The sequence below is a fragment of the Malania oleifera genome, chromosome 13, assembly GCF_029873635.1.
Source record: "Malania oleifera isolate guangnan ecotype guangnan chromosome 13, ASM2987363v1, whole genome shotgun sequence".
Classification (NCBI taxonomy): Eukaryota; Viridiplantae; Streptophyta; class Magnoliopsida; order Santalales; family Ximeniaceae; genus Malania; species Malania oleifera.
Genome location: NC_080429.1, coordinates 5,910,413 through 5,928,777, shown reverse-complemented (window position 1 = coordinate 5,928,777; position 18,365 = coordinate 5,910,413). Strand labels below are relative to the sequence as shown.

At 38.4% G+C, this 18,365-nt stretch overlaps 1 protein-coding gene across 1 annotated transcript; it reads left to right on the top strand.

Moving 5' to 3' along the window:
* Positions 1–1,316: 1,316 nt before the first annotated feature.
* On the top strand, positions 1,317–3,419 carry LOC131145432 (probable (S)-N-methylcoclaurine 3'-hydroxylase isozyme 2). Its single transcript, XM_058094505.1, has 2 exons — positions 1,317–2,247; positions 2,638–3,419. The coding sequence occupies exons 1-2, from the start codon at positions 1,354–1,356 to the stop codon at positions 2,971–2,973; spliced, it is 1,230 nt and encodes a 409-aa protein (XP_057950488.1). The 5' UTR covers positions 1,317–1,353; the 3' UTR covers positions 2,974–3,419.
* Positions 3,420–18,365: the final 14,946 nt, after the last annotated feature.

Genomic DNA, 18,365 nt, shown 5'->3' with positions numbered 1-18,365 from the left:
AGTATGAGATTAATCTAACACTTTAGGGCTTACTGAGTAAGGTGAGTGCTCTAATATGTTTTAAATGTGACCTTAGGTTTACCTAAGTATCAGAGTAGAGATGTGCTACTTGTATAGGCGGGTAATCACCCCTATCCTTGGGTAATCTGGTGGGTAAATCTTTGCATGTGATTGTTTAGGTTCAGAAAATGGTTGTAAAATGTTATGATAATGATTTGCAAATGTATTTAAAATGATATCTATATACCTCATGTTAGTCATACACTATTTTAATATGTATGTTTCTTCCCTTACTGAGATGTGTCTCACCCGAATACGAATTTATCTTTTTCAAGACCTCCACGAGATCGAGCTTAGAGAACTCGAACTGTTATAGCACTTTTGAGAAAAAAAAAAAAGGTATAATTTTTGAAAATATTTTGGGATGTAAATATTTTATGTTTCATGTGTTATGTTTTAAGTCTTTTGAGAAACGGATACTGAAATGTTTTGGAGATTTGTGTATTTATGGAAATGCAGGTATTGGATATATATTGTGAAATTTAGATAGGGTTTGTAAACTCTGGTATTACGGAATTATGGTATTATGAGATTATGTTGTATGGATATTTTGTTCATGTTTTTCACTGCATATATGTTGACTTATGGATTATCAGAGATTTTACCAGGTATAATTTTTTTACAAAAGAAAAGGTCACTTTAATATTTGATTTTTCTTGATTTTTAGTCATAGTTTAACATTTTTTTCATTTTAAATGATATTTGATAGAGAGATAAAATATAATGAAAAAAAAAAATCCCTTTCTTATTTTTCTTTCTTTTCCTTTTTCCAAACAAAATTTTTGCTCCAAACTTACTAAAACTGGAAAAGGAAAGGAATTAAGGCAAAATTTCCATTCCAACTTTCCCATGTGGGCAAGGCAAGTCCTCAACAGCTCGTCACTACTGACCATTCCAGCCTCCAGTTTGGAACGCCAGTGGAGAAGTAGGTAGACGACATCCATTAAAGCCTCTAATCATCTCAAGCTAAAGCAGATTTTCGCAGCTGCATAATTGAGCCATTATTCTCAACTTAATTATGACATCTCAGTACTCATTCAAACTTGATATACCACAGAATCACACAAAATCCATTCCATCGTTATCAAGTGATAGTATGCCGAATCTGCTCCATATTCCACAGCTTAATAGTAGATTAATAAGACCAAACTGCACACCCCATGACTTGTCAAGCTTACTTGCACATATGCTGCAGCGAGGATGTCCCAAAGCCTTTGCCCCCAATCTATAAATTTGGGTCACCAAATTGGTGCAATACACTAATAAGCCATAACCTAGCATACGAGTGAAAATATGGGTCTTCTAAACATTTTATCAGAAGAGATCTCATTCTTTCCAACCCTCCTCCTCCTAAGCATACCCATTCTCTTTGTGATTTTGAAGAACTCCCTACTGAAAAGTAGTTCATACTTACTTCCACCGGGGCCACGCCCATGTCCTGTCATAGGAAACATCCACCAAATTGGAAATATGTCTCACGTTGCATTGAGTAACTTAGCCAAAGTGCACGGTCCACTCATGTCATTACGCCTTACTGGCCAACTCCTCATTGTCAGATCATCTCCAACTACGGCAATGGAAATTTTGAAGACCCATGATCGTGTATTATCAGGTCGATACATTGTGAATGCAGTTCCAGTTAAAAGCCCAGAACTCAATCACTTGTCACTTGGATTTGCAAGCGAATGCACTAAACAATGGAAGCTCTTAAGGACAATTTGTCGCACTGAGTTGTTCTCTCCTAAAGCATTAGATTCTCAAATCAAGTTGAGGGAGAAGAAGGTGATGGAGATGGTGGAGTTTTTGGGTAAAAATGGAGGGAAAGCAGTGAATGTTGGGGAAATAGTGTTTGCTACTGCTTTCAATGTTTTAGGCAATGTTATGTTCTCACGGGATTTGGTAGATTTACAGGGGAGGGGCATGGGTGGTGAGATGAAAGAACTCATAACAAGAATTCTAGAGTTGATTTCGTCGCCAAATATATCAGATTTTTATCCCATCGTAGGTCAATGGGATGTTCAAGGCATACGAAAGAAGACCCACGAGGCCTTTAGGAGAGTGTTTTCAATTTGGGATGACATTATTACAGAAAGAAGAGAACAGACTAAAGATTCAAGACCAAAAGATTTTTTGGACTCTTTGCTTCATACCAGATTCAACAACGATCAGATCAATCAATTTTTCATGGTACTCTCTCTGTCTGTGTTTGTGTTTGTGTACATGCTCCTACATATGCAAGGGTGTGCATATACATGTCTACATGCATATGTGTATGCATGTTAGTTGTACTTGTGCTAGGCTTGATGCACATTTTTTGCCACAATATAACAATTTAAATATTTAATCCAATCATAGTTTGATTGGATTAAAGTATGATTGTTATATTGTTGATTCATAAAAGGCATATATCAGCAAAAATATTGGGGTATAATTTACTATTTGTGTGTCAATATGCATGGTTGATTTTAACTCCTAGTTGTCTAACTTGGTCATAAAGTGTTTGAAAGTGAAACAAATTTATATTAGCTCAATAGATTGAGTGGTTGCTAACAAATAAACATATTCTTTGACATACAGGAATTGTTTATTGGTGGAAGTGAAACTACTAGTGAGACAACTGTGTGGGCAATGGCAGAGCTAATAAAAAATCAAGAATCCATGCAAAAGCTTCGCAAAGAGCTCACAAACGAGATTGGTGGGGACATTGTGAGGGATTCTCATTTACCAAACCTGCCCTATCTGCAAGCTTGTATCAAAGAGACAATGAGATTGCACCCTATTGTACCCTTACTCGTCCCTCGCCAAGCCTTGGAAACCTGCGAAGTCATGGGTTATAATGTGCCCAAGGACTCTCAGGTGCTTGTGAATGTGTGGGCGATAGGCGAGATCCCAAGCATTGGAAGGATCCCTTGAGCTTCAAGCCAGAGAGATTTTTAAATTCAAGTCTGGATTACAAAGGAAATGATTTTGAATTCTTACCTTTTAGTGCAGGAAGGAGAATCTGCCCAGGCCTGCCCCTAGCTGCAAGGAAAATTCCTTTATTTGTTGCAACGTTGGTGCACTCGTTCGATTGGCATCTTCTAGGAAACATGGATGCAGCCAAACTGGACATGAGTGAGAAGTTCACTACAGTATTGCGAAGGGAACAACCTTTACATCTTATTCCTAGTGTAAGGAAATAGATTGACGGCATGGAGGTCAACTAATTTCCAAGATTAAATAAAGACCAAGGTCCAAGCTAGGAATAGTGTATTATTAATGCATGGTTGGTTGATCAAGTTCTCATGAATCTGTAACAATTAATCGTAGATATATGTTGTCTATCAAATAATAAATAAATATATGATCATTTGCTACTACCTATTATCATAAGAATTCTTTTAAATTGGTAACTTACATGAAGAAAAACTTAAGAATTGAATCAGAACTGAGTCTAAGTTGTAGCCCTTGGAGATTAGAGAAGAATATAAAAGGGGATGGAAATAAAAAAAAAAAAAATAAGGAGCAAATAAGCAATCATATTAGTGCCTTGCAAATTAAAGATACAAAGTAAAGGAGATTCCAGAGAAAGAAACAAAACAAAAAAGAAAGAAATTAGTGGAAAGCTATAACAAATCTTGAAGCAAGGTGAATAAAGATAACTTGTGTGGTTGATATAATAAATTTGACAAAAGCACCAGCTTTTACATCATCTAAGCAAGGTCTTAAATTTCGATTTCGACTCAAATTTCGAAACTCCAAAAGTACAGAAATTTTGATGGAAATTTTGATTTAGATGTCAATTTCGATTTCAACTTGAAAAAATAACGGAAATTAGTAATAAAACATGAAATTCTTTGTGAAACTTTAGAAATGGTTAAAAAATATAATAATATAAGTTTTAAGACTAATATATTACAAATTAAATACATCTATGTTTTGTATGAGGTGGAAAAGTTATAAAATAGTACGTGTATCAAACATATTTGTATGATAATGTACATTAAACATATTTAGTTAATACAAGTGAAATTCATAAATCATTTAAATATTATTTATACATGAATGATTAAATAAAATGTTTATTGTAAGTTTATTTTTTTCATATAATTTCAAAAACACTTGTAATAATTTTTTGTTTCGATAAAATAAATTAAGTTAGAAATTTCACTTCACTCCTAAATTTCTCTTTTGAATACTGACGAAATTTCTTCGTATAGTTAAATTTTTGACAAGTTTTGCTAAAATTTTGAGATTTCGATAAATTTCGGATGATTCGTTGAAATTTCGACTGAAATTATGCAAGATGGAAATCGACTGCCATTTCAATTTCGAGGGTGATGGAAATCAAAAATTTTGATGGAAATTTTGACAATTTCGTAGAAATTTAAGACCATGCATCTAAGTCACCCTATCCATCGAGAGGTATGGCAACAATAAACTTGAGTTCAAATATATTGCATAAAGAAACAAAAATTTTTAGAACATATGCATAATTCTCAGAGTATAAGCTTTACGAAGCTTTTATCCTAATTCTTGGCCCACTAATAATAAGAATTCTCCTTTATCTCAATAAACATCTAAAATGGTTGCATCTTATGAATTTTGCAACTTATGTTGATAAAGGACATCTAACGATGGTTGGTTAATGATTACTCCTTTCATCTTAAGCACTTCTGGGTTGAACAACTACTCAACCTTGTAGCAGGGATTCGACAATGGTGCATGGTAGCAACCCTTCCTTGAATCGCCCAACTCCTCCTTTAATTAGAGCATGCTAGTGTTGGAATGTTGCTACATCATCAAAGTGCGATTCTTGGTGGAAACATCCCCCCACCCCGAAAAAAAAAAACCAAAATTGATAAATTTAAATACAAAATATGAAGGTTGTTCACTTCAATTATCCACATCATGAAAATGCTTGCATGCACGCATGTGGACATATTGAGTTCCTTACACAGGCCATCTTAAAATCATGCCATTATGTCACCTGTGTCTCCCTGGGGATAATGCATGACCATCGTCATTCCCCAATTTTGAACAAGTTTTAATAGCTATCTAAGCTCATACCTCACAATTCATACCAATCATCATTGCACTTGAGAGCTTTAAAAGCTTTATATTCGACTCTTCCTTTTGCTACGTCTTTCCTACAATTTGTTTTTACATTTTCTTGAATTTTAATTCTTTTGGTTACTTCATAACCCTCATTGCTCAATTCAAACATATTTCCTGGCACCACTAATCACTTTTGTAATTAAGCTCAAATCCTTGTTCTTCATGCCTTCAATAAGTTATTTTTCATCTAGGTCTATGTTAGGAACTACGCCCTTTGATTTCATTTGTCCCCTCTTATTTTTGTTGACCCTATTTTTGCAATAAACATAATGGCCAAGAGTACAAAGGTGTTTAGCTACCTACAAATCTTGACCTCAAAGCAGTAATAGATGATACTAAGGCAGAGATTAATGCACCTATTGTCTTCGATTCTACACTTCCTATGCACCAATTTAAAAAGAATGTGTTCATACATTTTAGATAAACTAGCAACAAAATAGTCAAAAAAGGCCTTCTTAACCATGGACACTTTTGGGGAATCGCACAAGTTCTTGATCCACGAACAAGAAAGTCTAATCCTCGATTTAGTGTCCCCACCCATCAAATAGCAATATTATTATTGTTATGCTGGAGCCAGGAGACGCGTGAGCTGAGTTGGAGACGCGTGAGCTGTAAGCTGGAGACGCGTTTGCAAGCTGTAATCCGCAGTCATTTATTTTAAATGAATGTAATTCCTTAAATTTGATTTATTGTGATTGATTACCAGCTATCTATAAATAGAGGAGCTGTTGAGAGATTGTATGTATAGAGAAAAACAAAGAGGAAGAAGAGAGTGTGAGGAAGAGAGAAGAGAGGCCTGGGAGATTGTATTTTCTTTTTCGGCGGTTTAAGTGAATTGTGGTGTGCTCCGTGGACGTAGGTCAATTTTGACCGAACCACATAAATTTCTGGTGTCTCAATTTTTTTGATAGCTCACAAAGTCCTAACAAGTGGTATTAGAGCCCATTTTCAAGCAGAAAGGTCAAATTGGAGTTTTTCACCAAAATCATAGTTCTGTCGAGTGGCTCGAAATTAAATTTTGAGGCCGTATCCGGTTAGTCAGTGGTGTCTTGCCAACACCGCATAAGTGCTGAGTCAGCCGCCACGTCAACTGCCACATCAACAGTGGGACCCACAGACTATGACAGCAGGTGGGGAGCTATAACACACTGGACCCAAGTTTAAGGGTTCGGGGCGTTACACCATTATACTAGGATGAAGTGCGGGAAAGACAGATTTTGGGTCTGGAGATAGTACAATGGACTTATGAGAAAATCTAACTTATCCAAGAAAGAATTAAAACAGCTTAGAGTTAATGGAAAAGCTACGCAGTCACCTGTCGACGAGCGCTGGAATTTGGTGTAGGAGATAACATGTTCTTGAAAATTGCACTAATTAAAGGTGTGACAACCCGAATAAAAATGGAATTTAGATAATGAAGAGGAAGGGAAATGAAACCAGCAATAGAAGGAGGAAGTCAACTTCGTCGATGAATGCTTCGTATTCGTCAACGACATCGCACTTTGGAAGGAATAATAGAGGGGGGATCATCAGGGCTTTGTCGATGAATATAAGGGATTCATCGACGAGGGTTTAAGAGAATTCATCGACGAGGACTGAATTTCATCAACGAAGAAATACCGAGAGGCATTTTGAACTAACTGAATTTCGTCGACGATGACTGAATTTTGTCAACAAAATTAATGAAGGATTCATTGATGAATGACGTGGCTCGTTGACGAATCCAGTTCTATAAATACAAAAATCCAAATTTTTAACTTCACTCTTAAGCTAACTCTCTCCTCTCTCTCTCTCTCTCTCTCTCTCTCTCTCCCCTTCGGCCCTCTCTTTCTCATAAATTTTGGATCAGTTTTACACCGGATCGACAATCCGAAGTCACCACGACGCTCCTAAGGAATTTCTCTCCAAATCTGTCAGAGTGGATCGCTGGTGAAAGTAAGTTGGAAATCATCCCTGGGTTGAGGTAAGACTTTTTAAGCCAAATTTGACTTTACGGTAGTTATAGGAAATGATGTACACGTAAAAATACTGAAATTTAGTACTGTGAGTTTTAAATTTCAAGGTATTGATTAGGAAATCCTACAGGTGTGAAACCAAAGTTTTAAGAGCTTTCTCAATAGCCAGGTAAGGGAATAAACTAACGCAGTTATTTTTCACATAAATTATTATTATGTATGAGCAAATTGATTTCCTGAAAATATGTACGATATTTGAATATTATGGAATTAAAGCATGTTTGAAAAAAATACTGCTATTATGTTGAAACGTGTATATATGTATAAGATGTCTAGAAAATTATGATTTTAGAATTAGAAGTATGATTTTATACAGCACATGTGTGACGTGAATATTACTTTACGTGAAATGTAATATGATATGGAAGATTTTACGAGCAAAACATGTTTTCAGGTATTATGAAAAGATGTGTTATGTTACGATGATTTTGAATATATATATATATATATATATATATATATATATATATGATAATTGATTTATTTTCAATATGTATATACCTGAAATGATTTCGGCACGAGGTCATATTTATGTTTTCGGCACGAGGTCATATTTATGTCTTCGGTACAAGGTCGTATGTATGATTTCGGCGCAAGGCCGTATTTATGTTTTCAGTATGAGATCGTATTTATGTTTTCGGCACGGGGCCGTATATATGATTTCAGCGCGAGGCCGTATTTATGAAAATGAACGGCACGAGACTGCTATTATATCTTATATTATATGTTATCAGAACCCGAATGTCAGTTTAGTTTAGTTTCAGGAGCTCAGTATTGTAGCTATATGTATAATAGATATCTACGTTCAGATTAGTGCTAACCATCCCACGAGGGGATGTGAGATAGATAGTTGATGTGACTTGCAGTAGAGTGTAGACGTCCACCTAACAGTCCGGATCAGGGTGTGGCGGGTCCATCGTACTTACAGACATATTTGATTCTGTAGTGGTCGGCCAGCCATTGTCGGGTGCCGTCTTCGAACTGCATAACCTGTTATGAGGGGTAATACATGACATTAGCTAGCTATTCATCCTGGATATGTTTTCAGTATTATCAGTATAACAGATGCATTATGTACGATATGATTTATTAGCAAGTATGAAAGTATATGATATTTAGTATATTATGATGAATGTTTATAGATATATGAAATGTACTGTATTGTATAATTGCATTAAATGTTTATATTGTCACACAATTGTATTTAGTTTATTTTTCCTTACTGAGATGTGTCTCACCCCTAACATTAATTACTTTTTCAGGAGACCCAGAGTGATCGGCGGGTCGTGGGCGCCATTGAGTCAGTAATATTACCCCATTAAGAGGGTAAGATTTTGCATTAGGATCAGAGTTATTTTGATGTTTTGGGAAGATGTATATAGATACAGTTTTATGATGTTGTAATAAACTCTAATATTATGCTTTGTGAATGGATGTTTGAGATTTTATACTTGCTGCTGTTTAGGTTTCCGCTGTTATTGACAGGTGTCCCCGTTACCCACGAGTTTGGGTTGACTATTTTATTTATTATGTTATATTTTATTTGAGAATGTTACAAAATGAGTGATGAGATTTGGGAAGAAGGGTAAGCTAACCCATAGGTGTTGACACCCTAATTTTAACCAGGCTACCTTGAGGAGGACTGGCGTATTAAAAATTTACTTGAATCCCAAATGGGAGCATCTAATGGAATTCCAGTGAATTTTTGAGTCATGGTGAATTTCAATCGAACCCTGGAATTCTAATTCAGACCCGGTGAATTTTGAAGTCTCGGGGAAATTCAATCGACTCCCGATGTTTTAATCGAGTACTGATGTTTTTAACTAAGTCATGATATCTTTAATTGAGTTTAGGCATTTTAATTTGTGTCCAGGTGAGTTTCAACCGAGCCTTAGATTTTTAATTAAGTCCCATTGAATTTCAATCGAGCATCGACATTTTAATTGAATCTCGGTGTATTTTAATCAAGCCTCGGTATTTTGATCAAGTCATGTTAAATCTCAAGTGAGATCCGATATTTTAATTGTTTTCGGTTGGGTCCTTCCAATTTTTGGGAATCAAGTTTTATTTCCAAAACCCGTGACTTCCCCTTTTGGTTAGATAAATTGGCCAAGCAAAAAACGAAAGAAATCCAAAAAATAAAAAGAAGGGAAAATACACGCGAGGAATTGTTTTCCCCCCAAATCCCACTAACAGAATCACGTACAGCCGGGAAGGAATATATTTCTATTGAAGATATTTCTGCTCCCCGCGTGCCTTTGCGCATCAAAAAAATCTCTGCAGACTCCCTATAAGTGCAACCACGCGCAGCTGAAACCGCGGGGGGTTCACGCGAAGGAAGCCATCACCATCTATCTCTCATCATCTCTCCCAGCTCGCGCATTTTCTCTCGGACTCACACTGTTCATCTTCCAGATCTCCCCAGCCATGTCTCTGGCTCTCTCAAAAAAAAAAAACCACACCTGCAAGACCTCTCCCATCCTCCCCCTCTCTCGGCTCTGGTTCTCTGGTCTTTTCCTGCAACCATCACACAACATCCTCTCTCTCGGCTCTCTCGTTCTCTGGTTTCTCCTGCAACCACCACACAGCTCCCTCTCTTGCAGCTCTCTCTCGCTCTCTGATTTTTTTTTTCTTTTCTTTTCTTCCCTGAACCGGCTCCCTCATCTCCTCCGTCTCTCGGTCCCTGCTGCAAAACCGAAGCCCCCACGGCCAAACCAGCAGCACCCGTAACCAGAACCGCCACCCACACCAGCAAACCAGACCCACCAGCCGCAAACCACCACCTGCTCCGAACCCACCCGCAACACCCTAGAACCTGCGGTCAACCTCTCCATCATCTACCAGTACCCCACAACTCCAGCAACCCAAACCTCTGCGACCAGATCCGCAAACCACCGCAGCCATTCCTCCACACAGCAGCTCCCGCGAGCTTACCATTAGCTCACGTACAGCAGCAGAGCGGCCGTTAGCTCCGGATCTCCCCGCAGGCATCCCCAGCAGCAGGTTCGTCTCTAACCCCCAATACTCTCTCGGGTTCGTCTCCTCTTCACTCCCTCTCGCCCCAGCTGCCGTCTCTCTTCGGGCACCTCGGTCCTCGGCTGGAGTTTTCTTCGATAGCAGCAGCGGTGTGTCTTCGATAGCCACAGAGATTATCCTCTCCGGCATCTCTGTTTTCTCCGACATATAGCAGAACCATAGACGTTACCCATCTCTCTTTTCTTTCTCTACACGAACTCTCTCTGTCTCTCTCTCCATCTCCATATACTTCTGTGTCTTGCTCGCTCCCTTTATCTCTCTGTGCTGGGGTGTGGTGGCCACGTGGAGATATGGATCGGGTCGGGTCTGTCACCAAAGAAGGACTGGCTTTGGGCTTTTCGTCTATTGTCGTTTGCATTTGGGTTTGTCTGCACAGTTCAGACCCTGTTGAGTGATAGTTGTTAGAAAGTTTTGACCATACACCTGCGTATATAAGTGAGCATGAGACCAGCTCGTTGGGTTGCTATACCAAACAGACCAAGCATTGAAACTGTTCATAGAAATGTTTGATACTCACCATCATGGAGTTTTCGTTGGGATAACCATGGGCGAGTGGCAGGAGAAGTGAAGACTTCAGTGAGTTGGCTTTCTAACAGAGTTAGCAGTAGTTAATGTGTTTGTAGAAATGCCAGAGAGTCAAGTTTTGATTCAAAGATATCACTCTTTGGAATTTTTTTTATTGATGGGTAATCTCTGGGAACATGTGAAAGTGATTTGTCAGAGGGGAAACAAATTCATGCACACATCATTAGAAATAGCACCGAGAGTTGTTTGCATAATGTGTCTACTGTTTAAACCTCTAGTTGATATATAGCAAGTGGAAGGCTAAAGCACACTACAGCATGCACCATGAACTTCACATACACACTCACTCCTGCACACATGCACGTCTACACTGGTACACACATAAACACACAACACTCTCACACACACTCTGTTCGTACACTCACACTTACACACACTGTTCACATACAGCACAAACACTGTTTACACTCACTCACACCATGCACACACCTGCGCACAAATTGATTCATGCATCACCAATTGCAAACACCACTAAGTTACATGCACACACTCCATGCGTGCTTCTTCCTATCCATGCACATTTTTCACACATATTTCACATTCCATGCATACACTTTTTTTTTTCACACACATGTGCCGCATAGGCGCTGCAGGTTGACATGGCCTTGACCGGGCCTAAAATGGATCGACCCTCCTTGGACCGGTTCTTTGCCGAATCGGTTGGGTCTTCTGTACCGGTATGAAATCGATTTAGTTTTCCATTTTATTTCTCATTTTTCTTTTTAATTTCTGTAGATTTTTGCTTTTCTTTCCTTCTTTTATTTTACTTTGAAAAAATATTTAAAAAATCCTAAAAATCATTGGTCTCGGCCAAGATCTTAAACTGATTTTTCCCCCAAACCGGTCAACGTCTAACCAGCTCACCTTCCCCAGAAACCGGTTCACACCAGTTTTCTCCATTTCACTTGTATATTATAGATGTTCAGAAAATTCACAAAAAATCACAAAGATTCTCAAAAAAAACCAAAAACATTTTTCGTACTTTGATTTCAATTGATTTTATTTATGCTATTTTTAAAGTTCGGGAAAAATCACAGAAAATCACAAAAAAAGTTCACACTTCAGAAAAATCATAAAAAATGTTTTTTAGGCATAGAAAACCATTTTCATCCCGAACAAATTCCAAAAACCTCCCGGAATAGTATTTTTCCTACTTAAAAAACCTACAGATTTCAAAACCCTGGGAGTGCATTTTGTATCCTATTTTCGATTTTCCTTCTTGATGATTGCAACCAAGGGCATGGACTCTTTGAAGTATTGACTTGTCCCGGTTATGAGGGAATACTTATATAGTATTTTATTTCGTACATTTTCTTCGATTTTCAAAAGGGAGTAATTTTCAAAGGCTTATTGGATTTATTGTGGGATAGTTTTCGATTAATCTGGTACCGTTCGTAAGAACGGATGCGTAGGGGGTGTTAATACCTTCCCCTCGCGTAATCGTACTCCCGAACTCGACTCTAGTAACGAAGACCGATTCTACCCCTAACGGGGTAGCAATCAAGTATTCTAACCGCACTTCAAAAGGTTAGTGGCGACTCCATCTCACATTATTTTCCATGAAAAAATACTTTTTCAAAATCATACATTCCATCCATTTTCCCCCTATTCGCTAGCCGAACCCACATGGGTTGGGTCTGGGACGTCGCGACACTAGGTACATTAGGCTGTTTGAGATACTGGAAAGAATCAGTTCAGTTGCCAACAGGTTAGCGTTACCCCCAGCGTTATCCAAGATCCACAACATATTTCATGTGTCTATGTTGAAAAAATACGTCCTAGATCCATTACATATTATAAGTTATAAGGCACAGGAGCTTGGGGATACCCTATCCTATGATGAAGTGCCCGTCTAGATCCTAAATCATAAAGAGCAAGAATTACATACCAAGAAAATCCCACTGGTTAAAGTACTATGGAAGAACCATGCAGTTGAGGAAGTCTCGTGAGAGTTAGAGGAGGAAATGTGTTAGAAGTACCCACATCTATTTAGTGGGGCCCAACATTAGCAGGAAAGAAAATAATGGTTCAAGTAACGTTTGTTGTATATAAATAGGTTTTGTGTAGGTTAAGTAGTTAGCTATATTTAATTGTAAATTTTCATGTAATAGTTTGTATTTTAAATGGTTTTTGGAGAGTTTTGTTTTGGATATATGTAATCTCCTAGAACCGTATATGTAACCATGGTATTCCTTTGCCATAAGTGAGGGTGATTAATAAAATTTTTGTGGTTTCTCTTAATGAGGACAAAAGTACTGGAGAACAAATTTCGAGGATGAAATTTTTATAAGGAGAGGAGGATGTAGAGACCTGGAAAATAGTAATTAATGAAATAATAAAGAAAATATTAATATTGGTTTGGTGAAGACCAAACCGTCGATGGTTTGGGGTAAGCTCAGAAAATCGTCGATGGTTTTGAGTTACCACGGCCAGGTAAAGGTTAAATGGTGAAAACGGTTTGGTTAAAAAGGCCAGCAAGCCTATATAAAGGGTTAAGTTCATTTTGTTTGGAAAAAAAAAAATCAAACCCTCTCTCTCTCTCTCTCTCTCTCTCTCTCTCTCTCTCTCTCTCTCTCTCTCTCTCTCTCTCTCTCTCTCTAGGGTTGCGACATTCCTTTCTCTATCTTCGATTTTTGGCCCGGTTTCAGCTTGAATTGAAGAAGGAACGTCATTTCGAAAACCTGGCAATGTTTCTCTGTAATTTAATGGGGCCGTATTAGTTGGTTGAGGATTCCAAGCACCACTCTAAACCTGGGGTAACGAAGTTGTTTGTCCAATTTAATTGGTTATTGGAAGAATATGGGCTTAAGAGTATTAAAAGGGTAAATATTCTGGGGTTAAACTGATTGAATTAAGATATTTGGATACAGGATTTGTGAGAGTGCCATAGGCACAATTTTGGGTTCCGTGCAAGCATAGCTCCAGGAAACAAGTAAGGAGATTAGGTTATGTCAGACATTTTTATTAACTGATTAAATTATAGTATGTGATTTCAAAAATGATATATAAGTTTCCTAGGTATTTAGACATTTGGAAATTTGAATTTTGAAAATGATATATATATATATGTTTTGAGATAGTTGGGTTATTGGGTTGAGTAAAACCCTAGAGATGGTTATCTTAATATTTTCAGCAGAAAAGTATAGTATAAAGTATCACTCAATTTGTGTGGCATGAGTTTGAATGTATGTATAAATAAATTCATCAGTTTTTATAGAGAAGTATATATATATATATACAAAGATATGATTTTATACAGTATAAATTTCATACAGTATTACAGCGTCCTATTAAGGACTACAATCCAAATTTCATACAGTATTACAGCATCCTATAAAGGACTATAGCATTCTATATAGAACTACAGTATAATATTATATACATAATTACAGTATTTAAGTTATTTTTTACAGATTTATAGTATAACATATTATACTAACTTGTGAAATGAAATCATGTGGTTATATTGTTTTGGAAATCACATTATATGTTTTTAGAACCCTAATGCACCATAATTAGGTATGGTATCGTAGCCCCATAGTTGCCCGTGCAACCACACTTCTTAGATAGAGTGCTGGTGGCATAGTCGATTGTGCCATAGAAGTTAGAAATTACCCCCTGGAGTCCAGACCAGCTAGTTAGGCTAATCGTACCCATAGTTACATATATAGATACAAATATAGTTGACTTAGCCTGATTAGGCCAACCATGGCTAGGACCAACCTTCAGGCCGCACAACCCGGATCATGCGGGGTTAATACATGACGTTGTTGATTATCCATCCATGGCAGTTCTTCTATGCATATATGCGCATTTACTTATACAAAGTTATTATTTTATATAGAGATATTATTTTATACAGAGTTATTGTTTTATAGAGAGTTATTGTTTTATACAAAGTATGATGAGAAAGGAAAGTAAGTATTTTGGAAATATATTTGTATATATGTGTTTACAGTTTTACATGATTTCACAGTGAAAGAAAAGGTAAATAATGGTTGTATATTTGGAACACTAAAACTCATATTGCCACACATTGATAATAACATATTCCAACTTACTGATAGGTGTCTCACCCCAAGAATTCAAACATTTCAGGAGATTCAGACTGACAAGCGGAGCGAGCTCCAAAGTATAGGAGGGGGTGTTGGCACAGTCATAGTTTCGGGGTAAGTGTTTGAATTGGGAAATGTGTTTTGTGTAATCCCTAGGTTGTGTTTATGGATTTTTTGGGGATGTACATGTATAATTTTAGAAATAGTAGAACTCTGGTATATTGTTATTGGATTTATGTATATATATGTAGATGCTTCCGCTTTGTAGTATGTTATCTTGAGGACTGTTGTACCTGGTGCCATTTTGGGCACTATAGGGTACTCTAGTATATTTATACAGATATAGTGGATAGAGTATTGCACAGGGAATTACAGTTGGTATCAAGGTAGACTTATTTTATTTAAAAAAAAATTGAGTAGAAGTTTAGGGTCGTGACAAGAGATATGTGAGATAGAGAGGAGTGAGATGAGAGTTGCGAGAGAGAGAACTATGAGAGAGAAGGAAACAGGGAGAAAGAAAAAAGAGAGAGAGAGAGAGAGAGAGAGGGAGAATAGTGAGGAAAGTGAGAGAGAGAGAGAGGGTGTTCAGAAAGATAAAAAATAGAAAAAAATAATATTCAATTTTCAAAAAAAGTTATTGGAACACGTGTCATCATACAAACAATGGCACATGGAGCAACTAGGACCATGTATTTTGAGGGGCAGTGTAGCGCAATCTTGTCTGTCCAAATTGTGTTTTCTATGGATGGCTGAATCGCTGCCACATCAATGATCTGTGCCAAACCTTCCCTCACTTATTACTTTTTGCCATGTGGTAGGGTGTCACGGTCCGACTATTTTCACACCCTTGTGAAGGGTCGTGCAGCGCTAGTTAAAGCACTCTTGCTTAACTAGTCAGCCTATCGTTTACCAACATTCATCCACAAAGTACTTTCATTAACATTCATTCAAATAGCAGCGGAAACAATAATCAATTCATGAAATTCATGGCAAGCAAACAGTAAACATTGAAGTTAACGTAATTCATTAACAACACCTCCGTTGACATGGTGTGTTTAGCGAGGGAGGCAAGTAGACTAAACACGTTGACGATAGCTAATGAGTTTTACAATGACTGATGAACACTCAGCCTCCCCTAAAGAGGTTTTTATGTAATTATCATCCTAGCACTAGGAAACATCAAAGTGACCGAGGAGTCATACTGCCTTATTTGGCATACAAAGACACTACTAGCGGAAAATAACCCTACACTAGTATTTACATGATGGAAACCCATCCCAAACACACGAGATAAGCGGTCACAGGCAAGCATAATGCCCTGAACAAGCTTAGCTTATGACATTCTCCCCCATTTATGCGGTCGACGTCCTCATAGACTTTGGCGGTAGGTACTCTTGAACTTTGTCCACGAACGGTTGCATATCTTCTGCGGAAATCTAGCTAATTTCTTTGTCATCAAGGCATTTCCACTTCACAAGGAACTTCTACTGCTTCTTCCCTGAGGATATGAACTTTCTATCTACAAGGATCTCTTCAACTTCACGTCTGTCAGGTTGCACTATCTTCAACTCTACTCTGTTGAACTGACTTCTGTTCAGGTCATTGGTGTTGGCATTGAACGACTTGAGGCAACTGACATGAAGTTGCGGTCTTCTCCCCTCATCTGCCCACTTCTTCATCTACTTAGAAGCTTTCTCCAGATAGGCTCGGGCAAACTCTACATTTTGTCTTCATTCACTAGTGAAGATGTACGCCTTGGGACTCTTTCGTCTGTACAGCTTGCCCATTGTGTGAGGTAACAGCGGCAGCTGGCTTGTAACAAGCTCAAAAGTGTTCTTGTTGGTTGTTGAGCTCCTTTGGGCATTGCCATAGAACGAAGCCACATCAAGTAGTTGCACGTCATTCTTCTGGTTGTCATTGAAAAAATGGCACAAGTACTCATCTAGCAGCTCTCTGAATCTCTTTATCTGTCCGTCTGTCTGTCGGTGAGAACTCGAAGAGATGTCAAGATGTGACCTGAATATCCTGAAAAACTTTATCAAAAAGTTGTCAGTGAACATTAAATCTCGGTCACAAATAATAACTTGGGGAATACTCCAATGTTTCACAACAGTCACAAGGAACAATTGTGTCATCTTCTCTGCCGAACAATACTTTGGTGTGGCCCTGAAAGTACCATACTTCTTCCGCTCCCCTTTGTCTTGTTGGCAAGTGAGACAAGTTTGGGTATAATCAACCACATCATCCTGCGTGTGCGGCCAATAATACCTCCCTAATAGTCCTGTCATTGGAGTCATTCTCCTCGAATACCCTTCAACGAACTTCCTACAGTATCTAGTAAGGCCAAGAAAAGAACGCAACTCCTTCATTGTCATGGAAATCTTCCGTTCTCGAATCATCTTTACCTTCTCCATACCCCTCCGGATACAACCTTGTTCAACCACTTGACCAAGGAATTTGTTGCTCCACTGATCAAAAGAGACCTTCCCTTTCTTCACATACAGACTATTTCCCCTTAGCTTGTCGAACACCTTTCGTTGATGCTCCTCATGCTTCCTATGAAACAACGCCGATGCCCCCAACGGTGTTTTAGAAGTTCGAACACATCCCGCTTCCAATTCATCAAGTTGTTCCCCCAACTCTACTATCTCTCGAGGCGCAATCCAACATGGCCCTTTAGTAGGTGGTTTCACTCCTAATAACAACTCGATCTCTTACTCCACGGTCCGTCGTGAAGGCAAATTGTGAGGTAGCTTATCCGACAACACCTCCTTATCCTCATCCAACATCGCTTGGATGGTCGTAGGCTCCAGCTCTTGGCCTACTTCTTTGTCTACCACCACCGTGGCTAGACGTGTCTGCTCACCCTGACCCAATCCCTCATTGAGTTGTATGACTGAAAGGGACTTCCTGTCGTCTCCTTTCATTGCAATGACTTGCACCATGCACGAGTGATCTCCCATCAGATACAGGGAACAAGACAAAGGCATCAGCACTGCCCTCGTCCCACTTAGGAACTTCATTCCTAGAATGACTGGAAAGTCATCCAGTGGTACCGTAGTGAAATTCGCATGACCTTCCCATTATCCTTCTCTAAGGATAAGTTGAGTTTCCATGCTTCCAACTGCGAAACAAAATTATGAGTAGCCCCCGTATCCACCATAGCGTGAGTACTCTTCCCATTTATCCTCCCGTATCCACCATAGCGCGACTCTTCTCATTTATCCTCAAGTCCACAAACATTAACCCTTTAGCTCGTGTAACTTTCGGTGTTTTTGCCTGCTTTTCCAATGTGCTCACCAATCGCACTGAACCCACCCTCGGGGCATAATCCTCTTCCTCCTCGCTTTCCACCCCTTTTCCCGAAGTAGAAGCTTGTAAGGCATTGAGTACTCTCTTGTGTTGACACTCACTCATTTTGTGAGATCTACCACACAAGAAGCACAAAATTTTACTCTTCCTCTTTCCATTAGGTGTGTTGAACCCTTGAGACAACGAAGCTTCCTTCGAGGTTGAT